This window comes from Rhinopithecus roxellana, chromosome 3, assembly GCF_007565055.1.
Source record: "Rhinopithecus roxellana isolate Shanxi Qingling chromosome 3, ASM756505v1, whole genome shotgun sequence".
Lineage (NCBI taxonomy): Eukaryota > Metazoa > Chordata > Mammalia > Primates > Cercopithecidae > Rhinopithecus > Rhinopithecus roxellana.
In genome coordinates this window covers 147861331-147887138 of record NC_044551.1, presented here as the reverse complement: position 1 = coordinate 147887138, position 25808 = coordinate 147861331, and the positions used below count along the sequence as shown (strand labels likewise).

General features: G+C 38.2%; 1 protein-coding gene across 3 annotated transcripts in view; it reads right to left on the bottom strand.

The window, feature by feature from the left end:
• The window catches only part of AP3B1 (adaptor related protein complex 3 subunit beta 1), a 305763-nt gene that overhangs the window by 249335 nt on the left and 30620 nt on the right, over positions 1-25808 (bottom strand). For all 3 annotated transcript variants that reach the window (XM_010356679.2, XM_010356682.2, XM_030927327.1), the window contains exon 2: positions 24125-24200. In XM_010356679.2, coding sequence (XP_010354981.1) covers positions 24125-24200 — 76 coding nt within the window. The remainder of the gene's footprint in view (positions 1-24124; positions 24201-25808) is intronic.

Sequence of the window (25808 nt, the reverse complement as noted above, 5' to 3'; positions counted from 1 at the left end):
CCAGGAGTTTGTGACCAGCCTGGCCAACATGCTGAAATCCCGTTTCTACTAAAAACACACACATACACACGCAAATACAAAATTAGCCGGGCATGGTGGCAGACACCTGTAATCCCAGTTACTTGGGAGGCTGAGGCAGGAGAATCACTTGAACCTGGGAGCCAGAGGTTGCAGTGAGCCGAGATCACGCCACTGCACTCCAGCCTGCACAACAGAATGAGACTCCGTCTCAAAAAAAAAAAAAGGACTACAAATAACTAACAGGAGAAATGGAATTGCCATTTACCATGATGAGAAAGACGAGGGAAGAAGCAGGTATTTGGGGAGATGAGCAATCCAGAGTTTGGTTTCAGATATGCTAAGAAGCCAGCTGAATATATGGGAATAAAGGCTACAGAATACAAGAGACAGCACTGGTTAGCAATATGCTTTGGAAAGGGATGAGATCACTACAGAAGGACTGACAGACAGGGAAGTAGACTGAGGGACAAGACATAGTACAATCCTAAAAGTAGAACTTGTGGCCAAGCATGGAGGCTCACGCCTGTCATCCCAGCACTTTGGGAGGCCAAGGTGGGCAGATCACAAGGTCAGGAGATGGAGAACATCCTGGCCAACATGGTGAAACCCCTCTCTACTAAAAATATAAAAATTAGCTGGGTGTGGTGGTACGTGCCTGTAATCCCAGCTACTCAGGAGGTTGAGGCACAAGAATCGCTTGAACCCAGGAGGCAAAGGTTATAGTGAGCCAAGATCGCGCCACTTCATTCCAGCCTGGTGACAGAGCGAGACTCTGTCTCAAAAAAAAAAAAAAAATGTAGAAATTGTGGAGTGTTGGGAACCAGTCTCAACACCACCCATAGGGTACCTGAAGTTCGGTGGTGACAAAGGATTGAGAAGAGACAAGTAAAGAGTAAAGGTGGGGAGCCAGGGGGCCAGTTGTACTTTTGGAGGCTGCAAAAGACTCAGAGCTCTGGTCTCCACACTATTTATTGAGTACAGTCACTTAGATCTGAGAAGCAGACATTCAGGGAGAAACAGTGAAAGGGAGGGAATGCGTCATAGGTGTAATCTATAGCAATAGCGGTTTAAATGAACCTCCTTTGTGCTCAAACAGCATATCTTTAACTTATGGGAGAGTAGCTAGTGGGAGCGGGCTTAACTAGGAGCCTACAAGTCTGTTCACATTCCAGTGTTTCAAAGGAGTGTCTTTCTCCTTGAACACAGTGTTTACAGATAAGAAAGCGGGTCTCACTCTGAGCATGGGAACATGATGGCAATTAGGAGACTTTCCTCCTCAGAGGCCTCTTGTGGTTTTCCACAACTTATTGTCCCATATTTTTATGGCCAGTTTATACAGGCACCCCACAAGCCCTTTTCCCACAAGCCCTCTTCCCAACATGGAGAAAGGAAGAAACCAGCAAAGAAGTTTTAAGACTCCTTGAAGCTCAGCAAAGAAACTCTAAGACTCCTTGAAGCTCAGTCCTTCTCAGTATTCCTCCTTATCCACTCAGATAACATACTTCTCCCATCCTCTCTCTCTTCTGCTTCAGGTAAAAACCCTGTTCCTGGTCCCCTTGTACTCTTTTACCCAGAACAAGGAGCATAGGAATTGAGGGGAGTCACATTTGGGCCCTGCAGGAAAAGTAAGGTTCATAGGTGGAAAGCACAGGAAAGTATGTCTTTTTATTTTATTTGGTTGAAGTTCCTAATATTTGAAAAAGCTGCAGTACCAGCGATTCTGCCCTTTGAAGGTGACTCTCTAGATAAAAGGTGAGAAAGGAAGACAAGTTTTCAGGTAAAAGGTGAAAGTCATGTTTAGGGAGCAGCTGGGCAAAGTTGAGGAGATAACACAAGGTGATTTGTAGCTCTAAACTCTCCTAGGTTCTAATCATGCCCTCTGCTAAGCTCTTAGATAGCTTCTACCCAAGGTAGAGATGGAATTCCAGAGTCCCCCAAAGAACATTCAGTGGTTGCAGGCATCTAATTAAAAGAGTGATTAGTTTCTGATAACCTGTTCTCTAACTTCACACATTTGACTTTTACTTGTTTTTCATTCTTCAACCTTTGGTGGCCTCAGCCCCCAACATCAATGTTTCACTTACAATGGGTATAGCCTAACAGCACTGTATTTTGGGAAATTTGATTGATTTACTCTCCATCCAATCCTCTATGTTCATGAGGGGATGGACATAATTTAATTTTTTCATAATGTCTTTGTCTAGTTTTCAGACCAGGATAGCACTGAACTCATAAATTGAATTTAGAAGTATTTTCTCATATTCTATATTCTGGAAGAGCTTATGTAGAACTGAATGTTCCCTGTTGAAATTTTTTTAATGAAAAATTCAATTACTTTATTAGATATAGGACTATTCAGATAATCTAGTTCTTCTGGAGTAAACGTCATAGCTTATCTTTCAAGGACTTTGCTCATTTCAACAAAGTAGTCAAATTTATGGGGCTAATGATGCCTGAAATATTCCCTAATTGTCCCTTAAATGTCAACAGAGTCTTGCATTTCTGATATTGATAATTTGTCCTCTATTTTTTCTTGGTCACTCTGTCTACAGATTTATCAATTTTATTAATCTTTTCCAAGGACTAGTTTTTCATTTCACTGATTTTACTCTACTGTTTTTCTCTACTCAATTTCATTGATTTTCTACTCTACCTTATTATTTCTTTCTTTAGTTTCAATTTGAGTTTAATTTGCTCTTCTATTTCTGCTATGTTAAGGTAGATGCTCAGAGCACTGATTGGAAATATTTCTTTTCAAACATAAGCTTTTATTACTATAAATTTCCTTGTAAGTACTGTTTTACCTAAATCCTCCAAACTTTGATATGTGGTTTTTCAATTTCATCCTAATTTCCTTGTGACTTTTACTTTTACTTGGACTCATGAATCATTTCATCATTTCTAATTTTCAAATATTTAAAAAATGTTTTCATCTCTTCCAATGACTGTGTTTAGTTTAATTCTATATGGTCAGATAACATACTTTGCATACTTTTAATTCTTTTAAGTTTGTTAAGATTGTGTTTTATTGCCCAAAATGTAGTCTATCTAGCATATAAAAAGAATGTATATTTCGCTACTGTTGGGTAGAGTGATCTATAAATGTCAATTAGGTCATATAAGTTGATATTATTCTAGTCTTAAATTTCCTTATTGGTTTTCTATCTCCCTATTCTACTGATTTTTAAGAGAAAAGCACTTACATCTCTAACTATAATTGTGAATTTGTCCATCTTTCTTTTCAGTTCTAACAGGTTTTTTTTTTTAACTCCATTTTTGAAGCTCTGTTGTTAGACACATTTAAGATTATTATATCTTTTTAGGAAAATGACTCTTATTGTTATGTTCTTTATCCTAATCATACTATTTGTTCAAAAGTTTACCTCTCTGATATTAATAGATTCATCTGAGCTTTTTTTGGTTAGTGTTTGTATGGTATGCATTTTTCCTTCCTTATAACTTATGTCATTATATTAAAAGTGGGTTTCTCACAAAGACCACAGTTATATCTTCATATTTTTATCCAATATGAAGATCTCTTTTAATTGGTAACATCAGACCACTTACATGTAATAGAATTATTAACATGGTTAGATTCAGGTCTACCATTTTAGTATCTGTTTTCTGTTTATTCCCTGTGTTTTCTGTTCTCCTACTTGCTCTTTCCTCTTTTCCTTAGAAAATTTTTAGTATTTCCTATTTGATATTAACTTTCTGACTATATCTTTTTATATAATTTACTGGTTCCTCATAAAAATGCGTCATAGGTATAATCTATAGCAATAGCGGTTTAAATGAATCTCCTTTGTGCTCAAACAGCCTATCTTTAACTTATCGGATTATCAGATACATAGGTAGATAAACAGACATATAAATACATAGATATAGATATAGCAAACCTTACACAGTCTTCTTAGAGTTAACACTGTACCAGGTCAAGATAAATGCAGAAACTGGTAGGGCACGGTGGCTCATGCCTGTAATCCCAGCATTTTGGGAGGCTGAGGCAGGCAGATCACGAGGTCAGGAGTCCGACACCAGCCTGGCCAATATGGTGAAACCCCATCTCTACTAAAAATACAAAAATTAGCCAGGTGTGGTGGTGCGCACCTGTAGTAGTCCCAGCTACTTGGGAGGCTGAGGCAGAAGAATCACTTGAACCCAGGAGGCGGAGGTTGCAGTGAGCCGAGATCACGCCACTGCACTCCAGCCTGGGCAACAGAGCAAGACTCCGTCCCCCCCCCAAAAAAAAAACACACACACACACAAAGAAAAATGCAGAGACACTAAAACCACATATGCCCTTTTATTTCCACCTTCCCACTAGCTTTTATGTTTAGCCATCATATATATTATATTTATACCCACATAAAAAACCTCTCAGATAGTAGGATAACTTAGGAATAAAATTAGTCCTTTATATGTATTTATCATTTTGATTGGTCCCCCTAAATATCCATCTGGTATTATTTCCCTTCAGCCTACAGAATGTCCATTAACATTTCATTAAAGCAAACATGTTAGAAATGGATACTCTTGGTCTCTATTTCATCTTCATTCTTGAAGGATATTTTCAATGGATATAGAGTTCTGGGTTAACAGTTTTCTTTCAGTACTTGAAACATGTTGTTCCACTGTCTTCTGGCTGCCATGATTTCTGATGAGAAATCTGCACTTGTTCAGATTATTGTTGCCCTGTATTTATCATTTTTTCCAGCTACTTTTAAGACTTTATTTTTGGTTTTCAACCGTTTAATTACTGTGTTTATGTATGGTTTTCTTTCAGTTTCTCCTAACTGGCATTCACTGAGCTTCTCTCATCTATAAATTTGTATCTTTGCCGGGCACAGTGGCTCACGTCTGTAATTCCAGCACTTTGGGATGCTGAGGAGGGCGGATCACCTGAGGTCAGGAGTTCGAGACCAGCCTGACCAACATGGCAAAACCTCGTTTCCACTAAAAGAACAAAAATTAGCTGGGCGTGGTGGGCGGGGAAGGTGCCTGTAATCCCAGCTACTCAGAAGACTAAAGCAGAAGCTTGAACCCCGGAGGTGGAGGTTGCAGTGAGCCGAGAGAGAGACTCCATTTCAAAAATAAAAATAAAAATTGTATCTTTCATCAGATTTCGGAAGTTTTCCACCATTATTTCTTCAAATATTTTTCCTACTCCAATCTCTTTCTCCTCTCCTTCTGGTGTTCTAATGATGCATATGTTAGACCCTTGGAATGAACCAACAAAACTCCAAGGCTCTGTTCATTTCTTTTCAATCTCTGTTCTTCAGAATGATTTTTTTTTTTTTTTTTTTTTTTTTTGAGACAGAGTCTTGCTGTGTCGCACAGGCTAGACTGCAATGGTGCCATGCTGGCTCACTGCAGCCTCAACCTCTTGGGCGCAAGTGGTGTTTCTGCCTCAGCTTCCTGTGTACTGACACCACAGGCACCCTCCACCATACCTGGCTAATTTTTTGGTATTGCTGTAGAGACAGGGTCTCACTTTGTTGCCCAGGCTGGTCTCGGAACTCCTTGACTCAAGCAAGCCTCAGCCTCCTGAAGTGTTGGGATTACAGGCATGAGCCACCATGTCTGGCCACAAACTGAATAATTTCTAATGATCTGTCTTCAACTTCTGGCTCTTTCTTCTGTTATCACCATTCTGCTATTGCATCAATCCAGGATATTTTCTATTTCAGATAAACACTAGCCACATAACGGAAATTTCAACAAATTTCTGCAGGGGTATGGTTCACATAAGATAACATTTTAGGAAACAATCATCTACCAATCTAGTTACAACCTAAGAAATAAGTGGATGAATTTACTACTTAATCAAAAGTGGACCTAATTTTACCTACTACTTAAGTATCAGACAGGCCCTTGGCTCCAATATATTGGTCTTTCTAATAATCTTCAGGGAAGTACCCTGAGGACAACATACCAAATAGCAGAATATAGTACCTATTCCCAAAGAATACTTAAAACCAAAAGAGAAAAAACAGAAAAACAGTGAAGAACATAATGAAGACGTACCGATTAAAGACAGAAGGAAGGGTGCTCTCAGGCTCCTTACCCTGAGCTATCTGTTTGTCCCATTCTATTCTAAACAGACACTTTGTCTTCTAATACTTAATTTATTAATATGAATACTACTCTCTTCATCTCACAATGGAGCCTGAAATTATTGATCCTATGAATTTAGAGTCTGTAACAGAACCAATTTCAAATAGAAATTTGGAAAAAATAAAGATAGATAACTCTAATGCTTTCTGAGGATGACTTAAGGGAGAAAACAATAACAGGGCATATAAAAACATTCCACAGTTCAAAAGAAGAGGATCTACTGGAGAAGTATGAATAAATTATCTGGGGAAAAAGTTGGATATAAAAGAGAAAAACCATGGGAAATATGTCTAATTCACATTCCTAGTGAGATTTGAGGGGACGTGGCATTTTTTGAAAAAAGAATGACTTTGGAATAGCAAAGAAAACTTTCAGATAAAGACATAATTACCAAATTTTAAAATATAATGAGAAAAGAAAGGATAATGTCAAAAATTCTAAACTGACTTAAAATGCCAGCCCAAAAACATATCCTAAAAATGACAGGAAAGGTTAGAGAGGTCAATCTGACAGGGGAGAAGGCAGAGGCAGACACAGAGGATGGACCCAAGAAATATAATATACACATAATAGGAAGGCCAAGAGAGAACTGGCAGACTGACAGAAAAAGGAGAAAATAAATGGCAGACAAATATTCTCTAAGTAAAACAGATGTAAAATTTTAGAATCAAAGGGTTCATTAGTAGCATATGAGTAAAGAAAAAACAAACACAGACCACATCTTGAATAAATTTTCTTTTTCTTCAGAATATTAAAAACATCTACATATCCAGACAGTTAAAACAGATTCTTTAAAAGAGAAAGAGAAAAAGCAATCTCAGAGGCAGAGCAAGATGGTGCAATAGAAAGCTCCACCAATCGTCCCCACAAGGACAAAAAAGTTAACAACTATCTACACAGAAAAAATCACCTTCATAAGAACAAAAATCAGGTGAGCACTCATAGGACTTGGTCTGAACTTCATATCACTGAAAGAGGCAGAGAAGAGATTAAAAGAAACAGTCCTGAATCACCAACGCCACCCTTTTCCTCAGAGTGGTGAGGCTCCTCTTCCAGCAGCAGTGCATGGTATGGAGGGTATCTCTGGGCACTGGGGAAGGGAGAATACTGCAATTGTGAGGCATTGAACTCTGTGCTGTCCTGTTAAAGCAGAAAGGAAAACCAGACCAAACTCAGCTGATGCCCACCCACAGGCGGAGCATTTAAACCAGCCCTAGCCAGAAAGAAATCCCAGAGGTCTGAACTTGAGTCTCTTGAAGACCTCGCCACCGAGGGCTACAGCACTGTGTGTCTCCAAGTAAACCTGAAAGACAGTCTAGGCCATAAGGACTGCAACTCTTTGGCAAGTCCTACGGCTGAATTAGGCCTAGTGACAGCGGACTGAGGGAGCATGCAACATACTGAGACAACACCTGGGGCAGCCAAGGGAGTGCTGACATTACCTCTCTCCTAACCCCAGGTTGCACAGCTGGTGGCTCCAAAAGAGACCTCTCCCTTCCACTTAAGAAGAGGAGAGGGAAGAGTGGGGAGGATTTTGTCTTGCATCTTGGATACCAGCTCAGCCACAGCAGGATAGGGCACCAGTCAGAGCCATGAGGCCCCCATTCCAGGACCTAACTACTCCCAGACAACATTCCTAGACACACCCTGGTCCAGAAGGGAACTTGCTGCCCTGAAGGAAAGGGCCGAGGCGTGGCAGCATTCATCATCTGCTAACTGAAGAGCTCTTGGGCCCTGAATAACCAGCAGCAATACCCAGGTACTACATTGAGGGCCTTGGGTGAACCACTGAGACTTGTTGGCTTCAGGTGAGACTCAGCACATTCCCAGCCGTGGTGGATATGGGGCAAAACTCCTGCTGGAGAACAGCAGAGGGGAAAGTAAAGGGGGCTTTGTCTTGCACCCTACGTACCAGTATAGCCACAGCAAGGTAGAGTACCAAGTGGGTTCTTAGCGTCCTCAATTCTAGAACTTGGCTCTTGGACAGCATTTCTAGACATGTCCTGAGCCAGAGGGGAGCCCACTGCCCTGAAGGGTGAGTCCCAGGCCAAGCAGCATTCATGAAAAGTACTGCCAGGGTACCCCCGATAGCTTTTTGTGAATGCTGACTTAAGAGACCTTGGGCCTTAAGGGACTATGGGGGTACTCTGGCAGTACTCTTTGTGGCCTGGGGTGGTGGTGGCTACAGGTTGAGGCTCCTCTGCCTTTGGAAATGGGAGGGAAGAGTGGGAAGGATTGCACCTTGTAGTTTGAATGCCAGCTCGGCTACAATACAACAGAACACTAGGTAGACTTCCAAGGTTTCCGACTCTAGTCCCTGACTCCCAGGGCTCCCAGACAGAACTTCTTGACCCATCCGGGGCCTGGGGGACCTCGCCACCCTTAAGGGAAGGACACAGGCCTATTTGGCTTTGCTACCTGCTGACTGTGGAGCCCCAGGGCCTTGAGCAAACATGGTAATAGCCAAGAAGCAGTTACAGCAGGCCTTATGCAAGACCCAGTGCTGTGCTGGCTTCAGGTCTGACCCAGCATATAGTACTGGTAGCCACAGGGGTGCTTGTGTCACCATCCTCAGCTTTATCCAGCTCAAAACAGAGGAGAGGCTCTGTATGTTTGGAAGAAAGTAAGGAAAGAGAACAAGAGTCTCTGCCTGGTAACCCAGAAAATTATCCTAGATCTGTTCCAAGACCATCAAGGCAGCACCTCTATGAGTCTGCAAGAACCACAGTGTTACTGGGCTTGGGGTGTCCCCTAAAGCAAATACAGCTTAGATTATAACACCCATGTTCTTTCAAACATCTGGAAAGATTTCCCAAGAAGGATGGCTCAAAATATGCCAAGGGGGGTGAAGACTACAATAAATAGCTAACTCTTCAATGTCCAGACACCAAAGAACATCTACTAGCATCAACCTCTATGAGGCTACAAAAACCACAGCATTATTGGGCTTGGGGCCCAAGTCCCTGTGAATACTAGAAAGCCTTCCCAAGAAAGGTAAGCATAAACAAGCCCAGGCTGTGATGACTACAATAAATACCTAACTCTCCAATGCCCAAAAACTGATGAACATCTATAAACATCAAGACCATCCAGGAAAATACGACCTCACCAATCAAACTAAATAAGGCACCAGAGAGCAATTCTGGAAAAAGAGAAATATGTGACCTTTCAGATAGAGAATTCAAAATAGCTGTCTTGAGAAGACTCAAAGAAATTCAAGATAACATAGAGAAGGAATTAAGAATTCTATCAGATAAATTTAACAAAGAGATTGAAACAGTTAAAAAGAATCAATCAGAAATTCTAGAGTTGAAAAATGCAGTTGATATACTGAAGAATGCATCAGAGTCTCTTACCAGCAGAATTGATAAGCAGAAGAAAGAATTCATGAGCTTGAAGACAGGCTCTTTGAAAATCCACAATCAGAGGAGACAAAAGAAAAAAGAACAAAAAAGAATGAAGCATGCCTACAAGATCTAGAAAGCAGCCTCAAAAGGGCAAATCTAAGAGTTGTTGGCATTAAAGAGAAGGTAAAGAAATCGATGGGGGTAGAAAGTTTATTCAAAGGGATAATATCAGAGAACTTTCCAAACCTAGAGAAATATATCAACATTCAAGTACAAGAAGGTTATAGAACATCCAGCAGATTTAATTTGAAGAAGCCTACCTCAGGACATTTAATAATCAGACTCCCAAAGGTCAAGGATAAAGAAAGGATCCTAAAAGCAGCAAGAGAAAAAGAACAAATAACATACAAGGGAGCTCCAATATATGTAGCAGCAGACTTTTCAGTGGAAACATGTAAGGTTTCCTAACATATTTAAAAGTGCTGAAGAAAAATAACTTTCACCTAAGAATAGTATATCCAGTGAAAATATGCTTCAAACATGAAGAAGAAATAAACTTTCCCAAACAAAAGCTGAGGGATTTCATCAATGCCAGGCCTATCCTACAAGAAATGCTAAAGGGAATACTTCAATCAGAAAGAAAATGACATTAATGAGCAATAATCACCTGAAGGTACAAAACTTACTGGTAATAGTAAGTACAAAGAAAAACAAAGAATATTATAAAACTGTAACTGTGATGTATAAACTATTCTTATCCTGAGTACAAAAACTAAAATATGAACCAATCAAAAATGGTAACTATAAGTTTTCAGGACATGGTACAATAAGATATAAACAGAAACAACAAAAGGTTAAAAAGTGAGGAGACGAAATTAAAGCACAGAGTTTGTATGAGTTTTCTTTTTGCTTGTTTGTTTATGCAAATAGTGTTAAATTACTATCAGGTTAAAATAATGGATTATAAGATAGTATTTGCAAGCCTCTGGTAACCTCAAACCAAAAAACATACAAGATATAAAGAAAAAGTAAAAAACAAAAAACTAAATCATACTACCAGAGAAAATCCCTTCACTAGAAGAAGACAGGAAGGAAAGAAAGAAGAGAAAACCATAAAATAGGAAACAAATAACAAAATAGCAGGACTAAGTCCTTAATTATCAAATAAAATTTAACATAAATGGACTAAACTCTCCAACCAGAAAAACACAGAGTGGCCAAATGGATGAAAAAAAACCCACTGATTTGTTGCCCACAAAAAAAAACCACACTTTACCCATAAAAACATGTATCGGCTGAAAACAAAGGTATGGAAAATGACATTCCATCCCAATGGAAATGAAAAAGGAGCAGGGGTTGCTATACTAATACCAAACAAAACAGACTTCAAGACAAAAACTATAAGAAGAGACAAAGAAGGTCACTATATGATAAAGGAGTCAATTCAGCAAGAGGATATAACAATTTTAAATATATAGGTACCCTCCACTGGAGCACCCAGATATATAAAGTGAATATGATTAGAGCTAAAGAGAGAGACAGGCCCGAATGCAATAACAGTTAGAGACTTCAACACCCCACTTTCAGCATTAGACAGATCTTCCAAACAGAAAATCAAGAAACACCAGACTTAATTTGCACTATAGACAAAAATGAATCTAAGAGATATTTACAGAACATTTTTTATCCAAGAGCTGCAAAATATACATTCTTTTCCTCAACACATAAATCTTTCTCAAGGATGGACCATATGTTAGGTCCCAAAACAAGCCTTAAAGCATTCAAAAAACTGAAATAATATGCATCTTCTCTGATCACAATAGAATATAACTAGAAACTGGCCGGGCGCAGAGGCTCAAGCCTGTAATCCCAGCACTTTGGGAAGCCGAGACGGGCGGATCACGAGGTCAGGAGATCGAGACCATCCTGGCTAACACGGTGAAACCCCGTCTCTACTAAAAATACAAAAAACATTAGCCGGGCGACCTGGCGGGCGCCTGTAGTCCCAGCTACTCGGGAGGCTGAGGCAGGAGAATGGCGCGAACCCGGGAGGCGGAGCTTGCAGTGAGCTGAGATGCGGCCACTGCACTCCAGCCTGGGCGATAGAGGGAGACTCCGTCTCAGAAAAAAAAAAAAGAATATAACTAGAAACTAATAACAAAAGGAATTTTGGAAACTATACAAATACATGGAAATTAAACAATATGCTCCTGAATGACCAGTGGGTCAATGAAGTAATTAAGAAAGAAATTGAAAAATCTAAGGGGGAAGTTCATAGCTGTAAGTGCCTACATCAAAAAAGAAGAAAAACTTCAAAAGAACAATCTAACGATGCATCTTAAGGAACTAGAAAAGCAAGAGTGAACCAAACACAAAATTAGTAGAAGAAAAGAAATAACAGTGATCAGAGAAGAAATAAATGAAACTGAAATGAAAAAATACAAAAGATCAATGAAACAAAAACGTTTTTTTGAAAAGTTAAACAAAATTGACAAACCATTAGCCAGACTAAGAAAAAAAAGAGAAAAATCCAAATAAAATCAGAAATGAAAAAGGAGATATTACAACTGATGCAACAGAAATTCAAAGGATCATCAGTGGCTACTATGAACAACTATATATGCCAGTAAACTGAAAAACCTAGAAGAAATGGACAAATTCCTAGATACATACAAACTACCAAGACTGAATCGGGATGAAATCCAAAACTTGAACAGACCGATATCAAATCACGAGATCAAACCTGTAATAAAAAGTCTCCCACTAAAAAAAGGCCCAGGACCCTATAGCTTAACTGTTAAATTCTACCAAACATTTAAAGAAGAATTAATATAAATCCTACTCAAACTGTTCTGAAAAATAGAGGAGGGAATACTTCCAAACTCATTCTACGAGGCCAGTATTACCTTGATACCAAAACCAGAGAAAGATACATCAAGGAAAAAGAAAATGACATACCAATATCTCTAATGAATATTGATGCAAAAATCCTCAACAAAATGCTAGAAAACTGAATTCAACAATACATCAGACAGATCACTCATCAAGACCAAATGGGATTTATCCCTGGGATGCCAAGGATGGTTCAACATACACAAATCAATCAATGTGATACATCCTATCAACAAAATGAGCAATAAAAACGATATGATCATTTCAATTGATGCTGAAGAACCATTTGATAAAATTCAACATCTTTTTATGATAAACACCCTCAAAAAACTGGGAATAGAAGGAATATACTTCAACATAATAAAAGCCATATATGACAAACCCACAGCTAGTATCATACTGAATGGGAAAACACTGAAAGTCTTTCCTATAAGCTCTGGAACATGACAAGGTTGCCCACTGTCATCACTGTTATTCAACATACCACTGGAAGTCCTAGCTAGAGCAATCAGAAAAGAGAAAGATATAAAGGGTCTCCAATTGGAAAGGAAGAAATTAAATTATCCTTGTTTGCATATGATACAATCTTATATTGGGAAAAACCTAAAGACTCTACCACAAAACTATTAGAACTGATAAACAAATTCAGTAAAGTTGCAGGATACAAAATCAACATACCAAAATCAGGAGCATTTCCATATGCCAACAGTGAACAAGGAGAAATAGAAATTTTAAAAGTAATCCCGTTTACAATAGCCACACACAAAATTACATACCCAGGAATTAACCAAAGAAATGAACTATCTCTATAGTGAAAACTATAAAACACTGAAGAAAGAAACTGAAAAGGACATCAAAAAATGGAAAAATAGTCTATGTTCATGGCTTGGAAGACTCAATATTGTTAAAATGTCCCTGCTACCCAAAACAATCTACAGATTCAATGTAATGCCTATCAAAATACCAACGACATTCTTCAGAGAAACAGAAAAAGAAATCTTAAATTTATATGGAACCACAAAAGACCCAGAATAGCCACAGTTATACTAAGCAAAAGGAACAAAACTGGAAGAATTACATCACCTGACTTCAAACTACACTACAAAGCTATAGTAACCAAACAGCAAGTACTGGCGAAAAAAAAAACAACAGACACACAGACGAATGGAACAGAACAGAGAACCCAGAAACAAATCCACACACCTACAGAGAACTGAGAAAGGTGCCAAGAACATACACTGAGGAAAAGACAGTCTCTTTAATAAATGGTGCTAGGAAAACTGGATATCCATATGCAGAAAAACAAAATTAGATCCTATCTCTCACGATATACAAATATAAAATCAAAATGTATTAAAGACTTAAATCTAAGACCTCAAACTATGAATCTACTACAAGAAAACATTGGGGAAAATCTCCAGGACATTGGTCTGGGCAAAGATTTCTTGAGTAATACCCCACAAGCACAGGCAACCAAAGCACAAACGGACAAATCGGATCACATCAAGTTAAAAATCTTCTGCACAGCAAAGGACACAATCAACAAAGTGAAGAGACAACTCATACAATGGGAGAAAATATTTGCAAACTATCCATCTCACAAGAGATTTAAAACCAGAATATATAAGGAGCTCAAACAATTCTATAGGAAAAAGTCTAATAATCTGAAAACAGGTAAGATTTGATCAAATGATAAAAAGGGAGCAAAAGATCTGAAAAGATGCTACTCAAAAGAAGACATGCAATTGGCAAACAGGCATATGAAAAGATGCTGAACATCACTGATCATCAAAGAAATGCAAATCTAAACTATAATGAGTTATCATCTATAATGAGTTATCATCTCACCCCAGTTAAAATGGCTTATATCCAAAAGACAGGCAACAACAAATGCTGCTGAGGATGTGGAGAAAAAGGAACCCCTGTACACTGTTGGTAGGAATATAAATTAGTACAACCACTATGGAAAACAGTTTAGAGGTTCCTCAAAAAGAAACTAGAAATTGAGCTACCATATGACCCAGCAATCCCACTGCTGGGTACAACCCAAAAGAAAGAAAATCAGTATAGCAAAGAGACATCTGCACTCCTATGTTCACTGCAGCACTGTTTACAATAGCTAAGACTTGGAAGCAACCTAAGTCTCTACCAACAGACTAATGGATAAAGAAAATGTGGGGCAAATACACAATGGAGTACTATTCAGTCATAAAAAAGAATGTGATCCATTCATTTGCAACAACATGGGTAGAACCGAAGATCTTGTTAAGTGAAATAAACCAGGCATAGAAAGACAAACACCTGGCTGGGCATGGTGGCTCAAGCCTGTAATCTCAGCACTTCGGGAGGCCAAGGCAGGCAGATCATGAGGTCAGGAGATCGAGACCATCCTGGCTAAAACGGTGAAATCCCGTCTCTACTAAAAATACAAAAAGTTAGCCAGGTGTGGTGGCAGGCACCTGTAGTCCCAGCTACTTGGGAGGCTGAGGCAGGAGAATGGCATGAACCCGGGAGGCAGAGCTTGCAATGAGCAGAGATCGTGCCACTGCACTCCAGCCTGGGCAACAGAGCGAGACTCCATCTCAAAAAAAAAAAAAAAAAAAGGCAAACATGTCATCACAATTTTTAGATTTGTGGGATCTAAAAATCAAAACGTTGAACTTAGGGACATAGAGAGTAGAAGGATGGTTACCAGAGGCTGAGAAAGTAAGTGGGGGATACAGGGAAGGTGGAGTAGTTACTGGGTACAAACATAACAGAATTAATGAATAAGGCCTTCTATTTGACAGCACAACAGGGTGATTACAATCAATAATAATGTAATTGTACATTTTTAAATAACTTACAGCGTAAATGAATTGTTTGTAACTCAGAAGGATAAATGCATAAGGAGCTAGATATCCCATTCCCTATCATGTGCTTATTTCACATGCACACCTGTATTAAAACATCTCACGTACCCCCAAAATACATATACCTACTATGTGCCCACAAAAATTAAATATATATGTATATATATATGGCTGGGTGCAGTGGCTCACGCCTGTAATCCCAGCAGTTTGGGAGGCCAAGGCGGGCGGATTACTTGAGGCTAGGAGTTGGAGACCAACCTGGCCAACATGGTAAAACCCCATCTCTACTAAAAATACAAATAAATTATCTGGGTGTGGTGGTGGGTGCCCGTAATCCCAGCTACTAAGGAGGCTGAGGCAGAAAAATCACTTGAACCCAGGAGGCAGAGGTTGCAGTGAGCTGAGACCGCGCCACTACACTCGAGCCTGGGCGACAGAGTGAGACTCCATCTCAAAACAACAAACAAAAAATAATAATAATAATAAAATTAAAAGAAATAAAAAGTAAATGTTTTTTTAAAAAGCAATCTCACCGTCATCGCATCACATTTCTGCTCTGTACAGCTAAAGCCAGATGAAATCAAGAATAAAATCTACAAAATTTTAAGGAAAAGAAAACACTGCAATCCAATAATACTATTCTTAAGTAATCTATTTTCACATAGAAAAAAACCGGAAACCTGTTCCGACAGGCAAGGACTTTGAAAGAATGCCATCTACATTCTCTTCCTAAATGAAATGCCCCCATCACCTGAAAATAAACCAAAAATCTAAAGAATGAGGAGGGGCCGGGCACGGTGCCTCATGCCTATAATTCCATCACTTTGGGAGGGCAGATCACTGGAGGTCAGGAGTTCAAGATCAGCACGGTAAAACTCCATCTTGACTAAAATTACAAAAATTAGCTGGGTGTGGTGACACACGCCTGTAATCCAGCTACTTCGGAGGCTGAGGCAGAAGAATTGTTTGAACCCAGAAGGCGGAGGTTGCAGTGAGTCCAGATCACACCACTGCACTCCAGCCTGGGCCACAGAGCGAGAGTCCATCTCAAAAACAAAAAATAGAAAATAAAACAAGAATGAGGAGGAATGTACGTTTAAAAAAAAAAAGTGAAAGCATAATGAGTGAGACAGAGCTCATGACTACAGAACTGTTTTTAATAGGGTTCATAATATTTAAAATAAATGTCCAAAATGATTTTTGAAAGACAAGCTTCCAATTTCTCGCTTTCCCCCTAGCCGCTGGCAACCACCATTCCACTTTTTGTCTCTATGAGTTTGATTATTCTAGGTACCTGATAAAAGTGGAATCATACAATATTATTTTTTTGTGTCTTATTTGACTCAGCATAATGACTTAAGGTTCATCCACGGTGTAGCATGCATCAGAATTCCATTCCTTCTTAAAGCTGAATAACATTCCATTGCACAGATGTCCCACTTTTCGTTTATTCATCCACTGATGAACACATGGGTTTTTTCCACCTATTGGCTACTACAAATAATGCTGCTATGAACACTGATGTAGAAATATCTGTTCAAGTATCTCCTTTCAATTGTTGTCAGTATATACCCAAAAGGAGAATGGTGAATTATCTGATAATTCCATTTTTAATTTTTTAAGGAACCACCATACTGTTTTCCACAGTAACTGCACCATTTTACATTCCCACTAGCAATGCATAAGCGTCCTTATTTCTCTACCCTCACCAACACTTACAATTTTGTTTTCTTGATAATAATCATCCTAATGGTGGAAAGTGATCTCACTATGGTTTTGATTTCCATTTTCCTAATAATTAGTGATGCTGCACATCTTTCTCTGTAATTATTAGCCATCTATATACCTTCTCTGGAGAAATGTCTATTCCAGTCTTTTACCCATTTTTTCATTTGGTCGGTTCTTTTTTTTTTTTTTGAGAAGGAGTCTCGCTCTGTCACCCAGGCTGGAGTGCAGTGGCCAGATCTCAGCTCACTGCAAACTCCGCCTCCCGGGTTTACGCCATTCTCCTGCCTCAGTCTCCCGAGTAGCTGGGACTACAGGCGCCCGCCACCTCGCCCGGCTAGTTTTTTGTATTTTTTTAGTAGAGACGGGGTTTCACCGTGTTAGCCAGGATGGTCTCGATCTCCTGACCTCGTGATCCGCCCGCCTCGGCCTCCCAAAGTGCTGGGATTACAGGCTTGAGCCACCGCGCCCGGCCGGCCATTTGGTCGGTTCTTGTTGTTGTTGTTGCTGTTGTTATTTTGTTTTCTTTTCTTTCTGAGACAGAGTTTCGTTCTTGTCACCCAGGCTGCAGTGCAATGGCACGACCTCGGCTCACTGCAACCTCTGCCTTTCGAGTTCAAGCAATTCTCCTGCCTCAGTCTCTCAAGTAGCTGGGATTACAGGCGCCCGCCACCATACCCAGCTAATTTTTGTATTTTTAAAAGAGACGAGGTTTCACCATGTTGGCCAGGCTGGTCTCGAACTCCTGACCTCACGTGATCTGCCCACCTTGGCCTCCCAAAAGTGCTGGGATTACAGGCGTGAGGCACCGGTTGTTTTTTTTTGAGACACAGTCTCACTCTGTCACCCAGGCTGGAGTGCAGTGGCGCGATCTTGGATCACTGCAACCTCTGCCTCCTGGATTCAAGCAGTTCTCCTGTCTCAGCCTCCCGAGCAGCTGAGATTACAGGCGCCCACCACCACACCTAATTTTTGTATTTTTAGTAGAGACAGGATTTGTCTTTTTAGTAGAGACCACCGTGTTGGCCAGGCTTGTCTCAAACTCCTGACCTCAAGCAATTCGCCCACCTCAGCCTCCCAAAGTGCTGGGATTACAGGCGTGAGCCACCACACCCAGCCATCTGGTCAGTTTTTAATGGTTGAGTTGTGGGAGTTCTTTATATATTCTGGATATCGTAACTTTATCAGATATATGATTTGCAAATATTTTCTTGTATTCTATGGGTTGCCTTTTCATTTTGTTGACAGTGTCCTATGATGTGCACAAGTTTTAATTTTGATAAAATCCAAATAATCTACTTTTTTTTTACTGCTCACGTTTTAGTGTTGTATCTAAGAACCCTTTGCCAAATTCAATGTCATGAAGCTTTTTCTCTAAGCTTCCTTCTAATAGTTTTATAGTTTTAGCTCTCACATTTAGGTCTTTGATCCATTTTTATTTATTTCTATCTATGGTGTGATATAGAAAGAAATTCAACACTATTTTCTTGCATATAGATAATCCAGTTTCCCCAATATTATTTGCTGAAAAGACTGTCCTTTCCCAATTGATTGATCTTGTATCATTATCAAAAATCATTTGACCATTATGTCAGGGTTGATTTCTGAGCTCCCTATTGTGTTCCATTGGACTATACGTTGTCTGTCTTTATTCCAGTACCACAATGTCTTCATTACTATGCTTTGCTGTAGGTTTTGAAATCAGGAAGTATGAGACATTCAATTTTGTTTTGTTTTGTTTTGTTTTTCTTTTTTTGAGACAGGGTTTTGAGATGGGGTCTCGCTCTGTTGCCCAGGCTGGAGTGCAGTGGCATGAACACAGCTCACTCCAAGCAATACCACAACCTCAGCCTCCCAAACAGCTGGGACCACAGGCACAGGTGGTAATTTTTTCTTATTATTAGTTTTGTAGAGACAAGGTCTTGCCATGTTGTCTACGCTGGTCTAAAACTCCTGGGCTCAAAGGATCCTCCTGCCTTGGCTTCCCAAAGTGCTGGGATTACATACATGAGCCACTGTGCCCAGTCAATTTTGCTCCTTTTCAAGGTTGTTTTGGCTATTTGGGGACTCATGGGATTCTATATAAATTTTAGGATGAAGTTTTTTCTATTTTTGCCAAACACATCATTGGAATTTTGATAGGAATTCCATTGAATATACAGATCATTTTGACATCTTAACAATATTAGTCTTCCAACCCAGAAACATAGATGTCTTTCCATTTATTTCTGTCTTCTTTAATTTTTCTCAGTAATGTTTCAGTGTACAAGTCTTTCATCTCCTTGGTTAAGCTTATTCTTGAATATTTTATTCCTTTTGAGGCTATTATAAATGAATATTTGTTTAATTTTCTTTTCAAATTGTTCATTGTTAATGTATAGAAATGCAAGTGATTTTGGTGCATTGCTTTTCTATCCTGCAACTTGGGTAAATTTGTGTATTGGTTGTAACAGTTTTTTGTGGAATCTTTAGGGTTTTCTACATATAAGATGATGCAAATAAAAATAATTTTACTTCTTCCTTTTCCATTTGGATGCCTTTTATTTCTTTTTCTTGCCTGATTGTTCTGGCTAAAATTTCCAATACTGTGTTGCATAGAAGTGGTAAAAGCAAGCATCCTTGTTTCTCATCTTGGAGTAAAAGATTTCAGTCTTTCACTACTGAGTATGATGCTAGTTTTGGGTTTTCCACACCTGCTCCTTAACAGATAGGCTGAGGTAGTTTCCTCCTATTCCTAGTTTGTTGAGTACTTTTATCATCAAAGTGTATTAAATTTTGTCACATATTTCTCTGCATAAATTGAGATGATTGTGAGGGATTTTCCCCTCTCCTTCTGTTAATGTGGTATGTTACACTGATTGAATTTTGTGTTATTTTTAAATTACAGTCATGTGCCACATGTTTTGGTCAAGGAGGGGCCACATATATAATCTTATTATAAGATTATAATACTGTATCTTTACTGTAACTTTCTACATTTAGATATACAAATACCATTTTGTTACAATTGCCTACAGTATTCAGTACAGAAACATGCTGTACAGATTTACAGCCTAGGAAGAATAGACTATGTCATATAGCCTAAGTGTGTAGTAAGCTTGTGTAAGTATACCAGGTTTGTGTAAGTATACTCTATGATGTTCACACAACAAACTGCCTAAGGATGCATTTCTCAGAAAGCATCCCTGTCATTAAGCGATGCATGACTCTAAGTGAGGCATGACTGTATTGAATAATAATCTAGATCCAAAAATTCACATAATTTTTAAATCTAGTTTTTTGAAAAAGGATGAAATTATGTTTAATTTTTAATTTTCACTGGTCATTCTTCAAAGCAATAAAGATGAGATAAAAGTTCAGAATATTGAATTTATAGAAAATTGCTAGTTAATTCACAGATAACAAAAACAGAGAGAAAAGGTTTCAAAGGGTTTCAGACCCAACTGTAACTTTTTTTTTTTTTTGAGACAGAGTCTCGCTCTGTCGCCCAGGCTGGAGTGCAGTGGCCGGATCTCAGCTCACTGCAAGCTCCACCTCCTGAGTTCCCGCCATTCTCCTGTCTCAGCCTCCCGAGTAGCTGGGACTACAGGCGCCCACCACCTCGCCCGGCTAGTTTTTTTGTATTTTTTAGTAGAGACGGGGTTTCACCGTGTTAGCCAGGATGGTCTCGATCTCCTGACCTCGTGATCTGCCCGTCTCGGCCTCCCAAAGTGCTGGGATTACAGGCTTGCCAACTGTAACTCTTAAGAATCAACAGCCAAGAATAAATGGAGATACAGAAAGTTAACTAACCCTTATTTTGTATCCCAGAGACTACACTGGAGCAAAACTGATAGAAAACCCACTAAAGTTCTATAGGTGTCACATCACTAGTAAAACCTCAGGCCCGATAACCAGGAATTCATCCTGATGCACACCAACACTGCAGAAAAATCTTAGTCTTTTAAACAATTTCCAACCCAATAATTTTTAAAAAGATGCAAGCAACAGCCCCAAGTTGAATTCTCTAAAGCATACATAGAACCAAAGCATTGTTATTGAAGGAAGAAAGGGAAAGAACAAGGGATAAACAGTCTGGAAAGATTTATACCAAACTATTTATTACAGTCATTAACTCAAAACAATGTACCACCATACCCCGCTAATTTTCTTATTTTGACAAAAATTTTAAACATCATAGATCAACTGTAACTTTTCCAATTGGCTTATTAAGATGTCTTTCCGGTGGGGCACGGTGGCTCACGCTTGTAATCCCAGCACTTTGGGAGGCCAAGGCGGGAGGATCATGAGGTCAGGAGATCGAGACCATCCTGGCTAACATGGTGAAACCCCGTCTCTACTAAAAAATACAAAAAATTAGCCGGGCGTGGTGGCGGGTGCCTGTAGTACCAGCTACTCGGGAGGCTGAGGCAGGAGAATGGCGTGAACCTGGGAGGCAGAGGTTGCAGGAGGTTGCAGTGAGCCGAGATCATGCCACTGCACTCCAGCCAGGGTGACAGAATGACACTCCCTCTCAAAAAAAAAAAAAAGATTTCTTTCCATGGTTTCAGCTTGCATTCCTGCAGGGCATAGACCTGCACTACCAAGAAAAGCAGGGACTGCCCCTATTTATTTCTTTAAACTATGGTTCTTACATCCCATTAAGGTAATTTATTTCACCAAATCCCTGGATACTATTTAAAATTTCTGTCAAAACATTAACTCTTTTACTGTCAGTTATAAATTTATAGGAAAGTGAAAACACAAAAATCAATATTTAGTATACTATAACTTAAAACATTAGAAAAATTGAAAATTAACCTGGCCAGGCACACTGGCTCACACCTGTAATTCCAGCACTTTGAAAGGTTGAGGTGGGAAGATCACATAAAACCAAAAGTTCTACACCAGCCTGGACAATATAGCAAGACCCTGTCTCTATAAAAAATAAAAAATAAAAAATTAGCTGGGCATAGTGGTACACATCTGTAGTCCCTGCTACTCAGAAGGCTGAGGTGGGAGGAACGCTTGAGCTCAGGAGTTCAAGGTTGCAGTGAGTTATGACTGTACCACTGTACTCCAGCCTGGACAATAGAGAAAGACCCTATCTCTAAAAAAAAAAAAAAAAAAAAAAAAAAACCTTATCAAGCGTAGTTTGAACAGAGTTTGTTCTCTCATCAGTGTTTAATTCATGATACTGAGGAAGTATCTTTTGTATTCCTCAGTAAATTATCATGCTCCTTTCTAAGTCTGGATGAGCTTCCAACATTTTATCCTTTGCATTTTCAATGTTCTCAACTATCTCCTAGAGTTCCTTTAATGAATGTGAGGTCTTCTGCCGGCATCACTTCCTCTGAGACAGCTTCATTCTCTTCAACAAAATCACTTTCATCATTTATGCTGGTTGAAAATCTCACCTTTACCAAGCTCCTCCAGCTATAAATTCAGAGTCTCTTAAAAACTTGTAATGTCAATAGTTCCACAGCCAGCTATTTCTGTATAACTTCATTTATATTCTACCTGATTTTCATTACATGTTATCACTTTTCATTTCTTTGCTGTACTTTCAGTTTGTTGGGCAAATGCCTGTTTCAATTATTCATTTCTGTAAAATGTCACGTGTTTCTTGCTGGGAGACAAAGAGGCAACACAACTACATGCTTTGTTGTCTGTGCATAAACTGAGTAACAGATGCACAGTGACCAATCGCTGACAGATTTTGAAAGAAGTGACATGATTGGTCATGGATCATGATACATGTTTATAATTTACATAGTTATTTGTAGAATGAAGAGCTAGCAGTCAAGTTTGTACATTATCCAAGTACACAATTAATATACCATGGTAAATGAAATTTGAACCATATTGTTAGGGGATTGGTGTTACTTAACTAAACTGTAGTAATTGAAATTCATGTGTACAAAAGCCATGCAAAGCAAGAACTGCCTGCCCATAAATCCTCTTATGTATAAAGCTTAACATTAACAAATCAAAAATTTACAATGGAAGCCTCAAAATTGCCCCTACACTGCCAAATGACATAAACATGAAAGCACGGATCAAGTCACTTATAGATGTCCTACAGATACAATTAGTTCTTGACTTTAATATATTTCATTTTCATACCACCTCACTTTTTAACAGAGCATGCTGATACCTGTTAACCATCTTTCTTAAATGTAATTTGCACTTTAATATATCAAGAAAGGAAGAGAGATCTGAAGCTCTCATATGATGGCACTGCCTGCTGGAAAACAGTATTGTTTTAGTTATGTCATCGCCTTATTACAGTAGTTTATTTATGCAATTATGCAAATGTATTCAATTTTGACCTTATTATATAAAATTAAGTGGAAAATAAGATCAGCAATGGTGGTGATAAATAGTATTAATAAAAAAAATCGGTTTTATGAATTTGATTCCACTGAAACAAAAGCAAAACTCCTTAGCATCAGATAGTTCACTGGAATTAAGCAGGTTTCTCTGTGAATGTGGAAAAACAAATGAGATATAGAGAGTGCAACACAAATTGCAAAACTATTTTACTAAAGATGGTATATACAACTAGAACCCTGGAAAAATAAAAAATTAAAATTAAAAAATAAAAAATATTTAAGGAACTATATTATATCTTTAGTTCTCTGGCAACAGAATCCTCATAACTTATTAATCAATTGTTTATGTTTTGCCTTACAGCTGAACACTGGTGAATGCTCTTATATTTAATAATATTTATTAGAAGTTCTAGGCTTCTAAAATGAATAAAGTTTTTCTATTGGTAGTACGAGAACCTGAAAAACAGATGAAAGTATGCTCACAACATTTAGGCTGTGAAAGGACAAAAAATCATTCTTTAGTATCCCTCTTTGTAGGAGGTCAAAATAGGCTTGTATATCATCTTATTTTGTCTTCAAAATGACTACCTCATTCTCATAGTAGAAATACCTTGAAATTAGATACAGGGAAATTAAAACAAAGAAAAGATAAAATTAAAACCTAAGTTTCTTGATTTTTGATACTTTAATAATGTACCTTTTTGTTTAACATTTTTAGACAGGAAATTCTAAGTTAATATTAACAGCAAATAGAATATTAGACTTGGTATTTAACATATTGTTTAATATATTTAATATAGTATAACCACTGCTTGTCCATTTTTCCAAAATTGAAGTAAATGAGTATTTTACCTACCCCAACAATCCGCTTCATAGCATCCAATTTAGCAGAATCTTTGTTGCTTTCTAACATTTGCTTTAGATCTTCATTCCTATTACAAAAGAGAAGGAAAAAAATCCATACTTCGATTTTTATAATAGATAGCTTAAAATATATCATTTTCATAAGAATTAGAAATAATATCATGGGCAACGGTAAGTAACTGCAGCAAGAAGGTCGCCATCTGCAGGCCAGGGAAAGAGGCCTCATCAGAAACCAAACCCACCAACACCTTAATCTTGTACTCCCAGGCACTAATTGTGAGAAAATTAATTTCTGCTGATTAAGCCACCCAGTCTGTGGCATTTTGTTATGGCAGCCCTAGCAAACTAATACAAGCGTTAAATGTTACAAACTGTCATTGCAAGAAAAAAATAAGTAAAAGTTAAGCACATTTTTTTCAAAAGGAATAAAGGCAATGAAATTTATTATGAAAAAAAATGAGCCTTACTTTCCAAACAGCTGATAAAATTAAATGCAATGGTGACCACTAGTGAAGACAAAATGCAATTAAATAATTAAAACACCTACTTCTTCCTAATTAAAAATACAGCTTGAAAATATTTAAACAGTAGAGGCAGTAATATATAAAAACTGTCTCTGAGAACACACGACTATTAAACATTCTATAAATGTTCACCTTAAGGAATTTAGGATCCCTGCATAAAACTTTTCAGGCTCTTTCACATTTCACAGGTAACAGAAAAGGGAGAGAAATTAACCATATATGTGACTGTATTTTGTTCTTTTGCTTTTTGCTGTATTTTCCTATTTACTTAATGACTATGTATACTTTTATAATGAAAAACCTAAACCCTAAAAGAAACCTTAAAAAAAAATCTTACTGAAGTTAGGTAAGAAAAAAAAGAATTAGATAGGAACTAAATAGAAAGGAAATGTGGTCACACACATACATGACAAAAAACAAAGAAAATAATTTTCTCCTGCTTGTTCCCCTTTTCTGTTCCCCAAAAGTGTCCCATTATTCTCCTCTACCAGTTTTATCTGGAGAGAGAAGTGAGCACTGAAGAGGAATGAAGTGTCAATTTTTACAACGGCCCAACCTCTAATTCCAGGCACAGTCTTACTCGTAAACTAATGGAAACTTGGTTTGCTCATCTAAAGTCCAAATTCCCAGAGTGCCCAGAATAAGCACCTGCTCTCTGGAACTAAAAACAAGAAAACAGACTCTCAGTATTAAAGCTAAAGGTTTTGCTCTTCATGTTTAACAGAAAAGCTAGTCTTCAACAACAAATACTGCATTAACACAGGCAGAGAAACTAGTAACTCTGAGGTTCAGAGAAGAGACAAGAAAAATCCTAGGCACTGTTTCAACCTGATGTAATGTTGAACTTCTCACATATGTCGTAAGGATCTATTTAAAATTCTGATATAAATTACACGTTTCTTCCCAAATTCCTCTTTGCCTGTCACCAAAACAGTAAAGATTTAGAAGAGTTAATACCATAACACCTACTTTACCTTTAAAATATATTAACTTTTATTAAGTTCTTTTAGGTCTACCTTTTTCATTACATAGATTCAAATATGACCAGTTAACACGTATTACTGCATAAATCTTAGATACCAATTGTTTTGCTAAATATCAATATTTGAGTCAAAATAATGCTGAATTAGCAATATTTTCCTCAACTCTTTG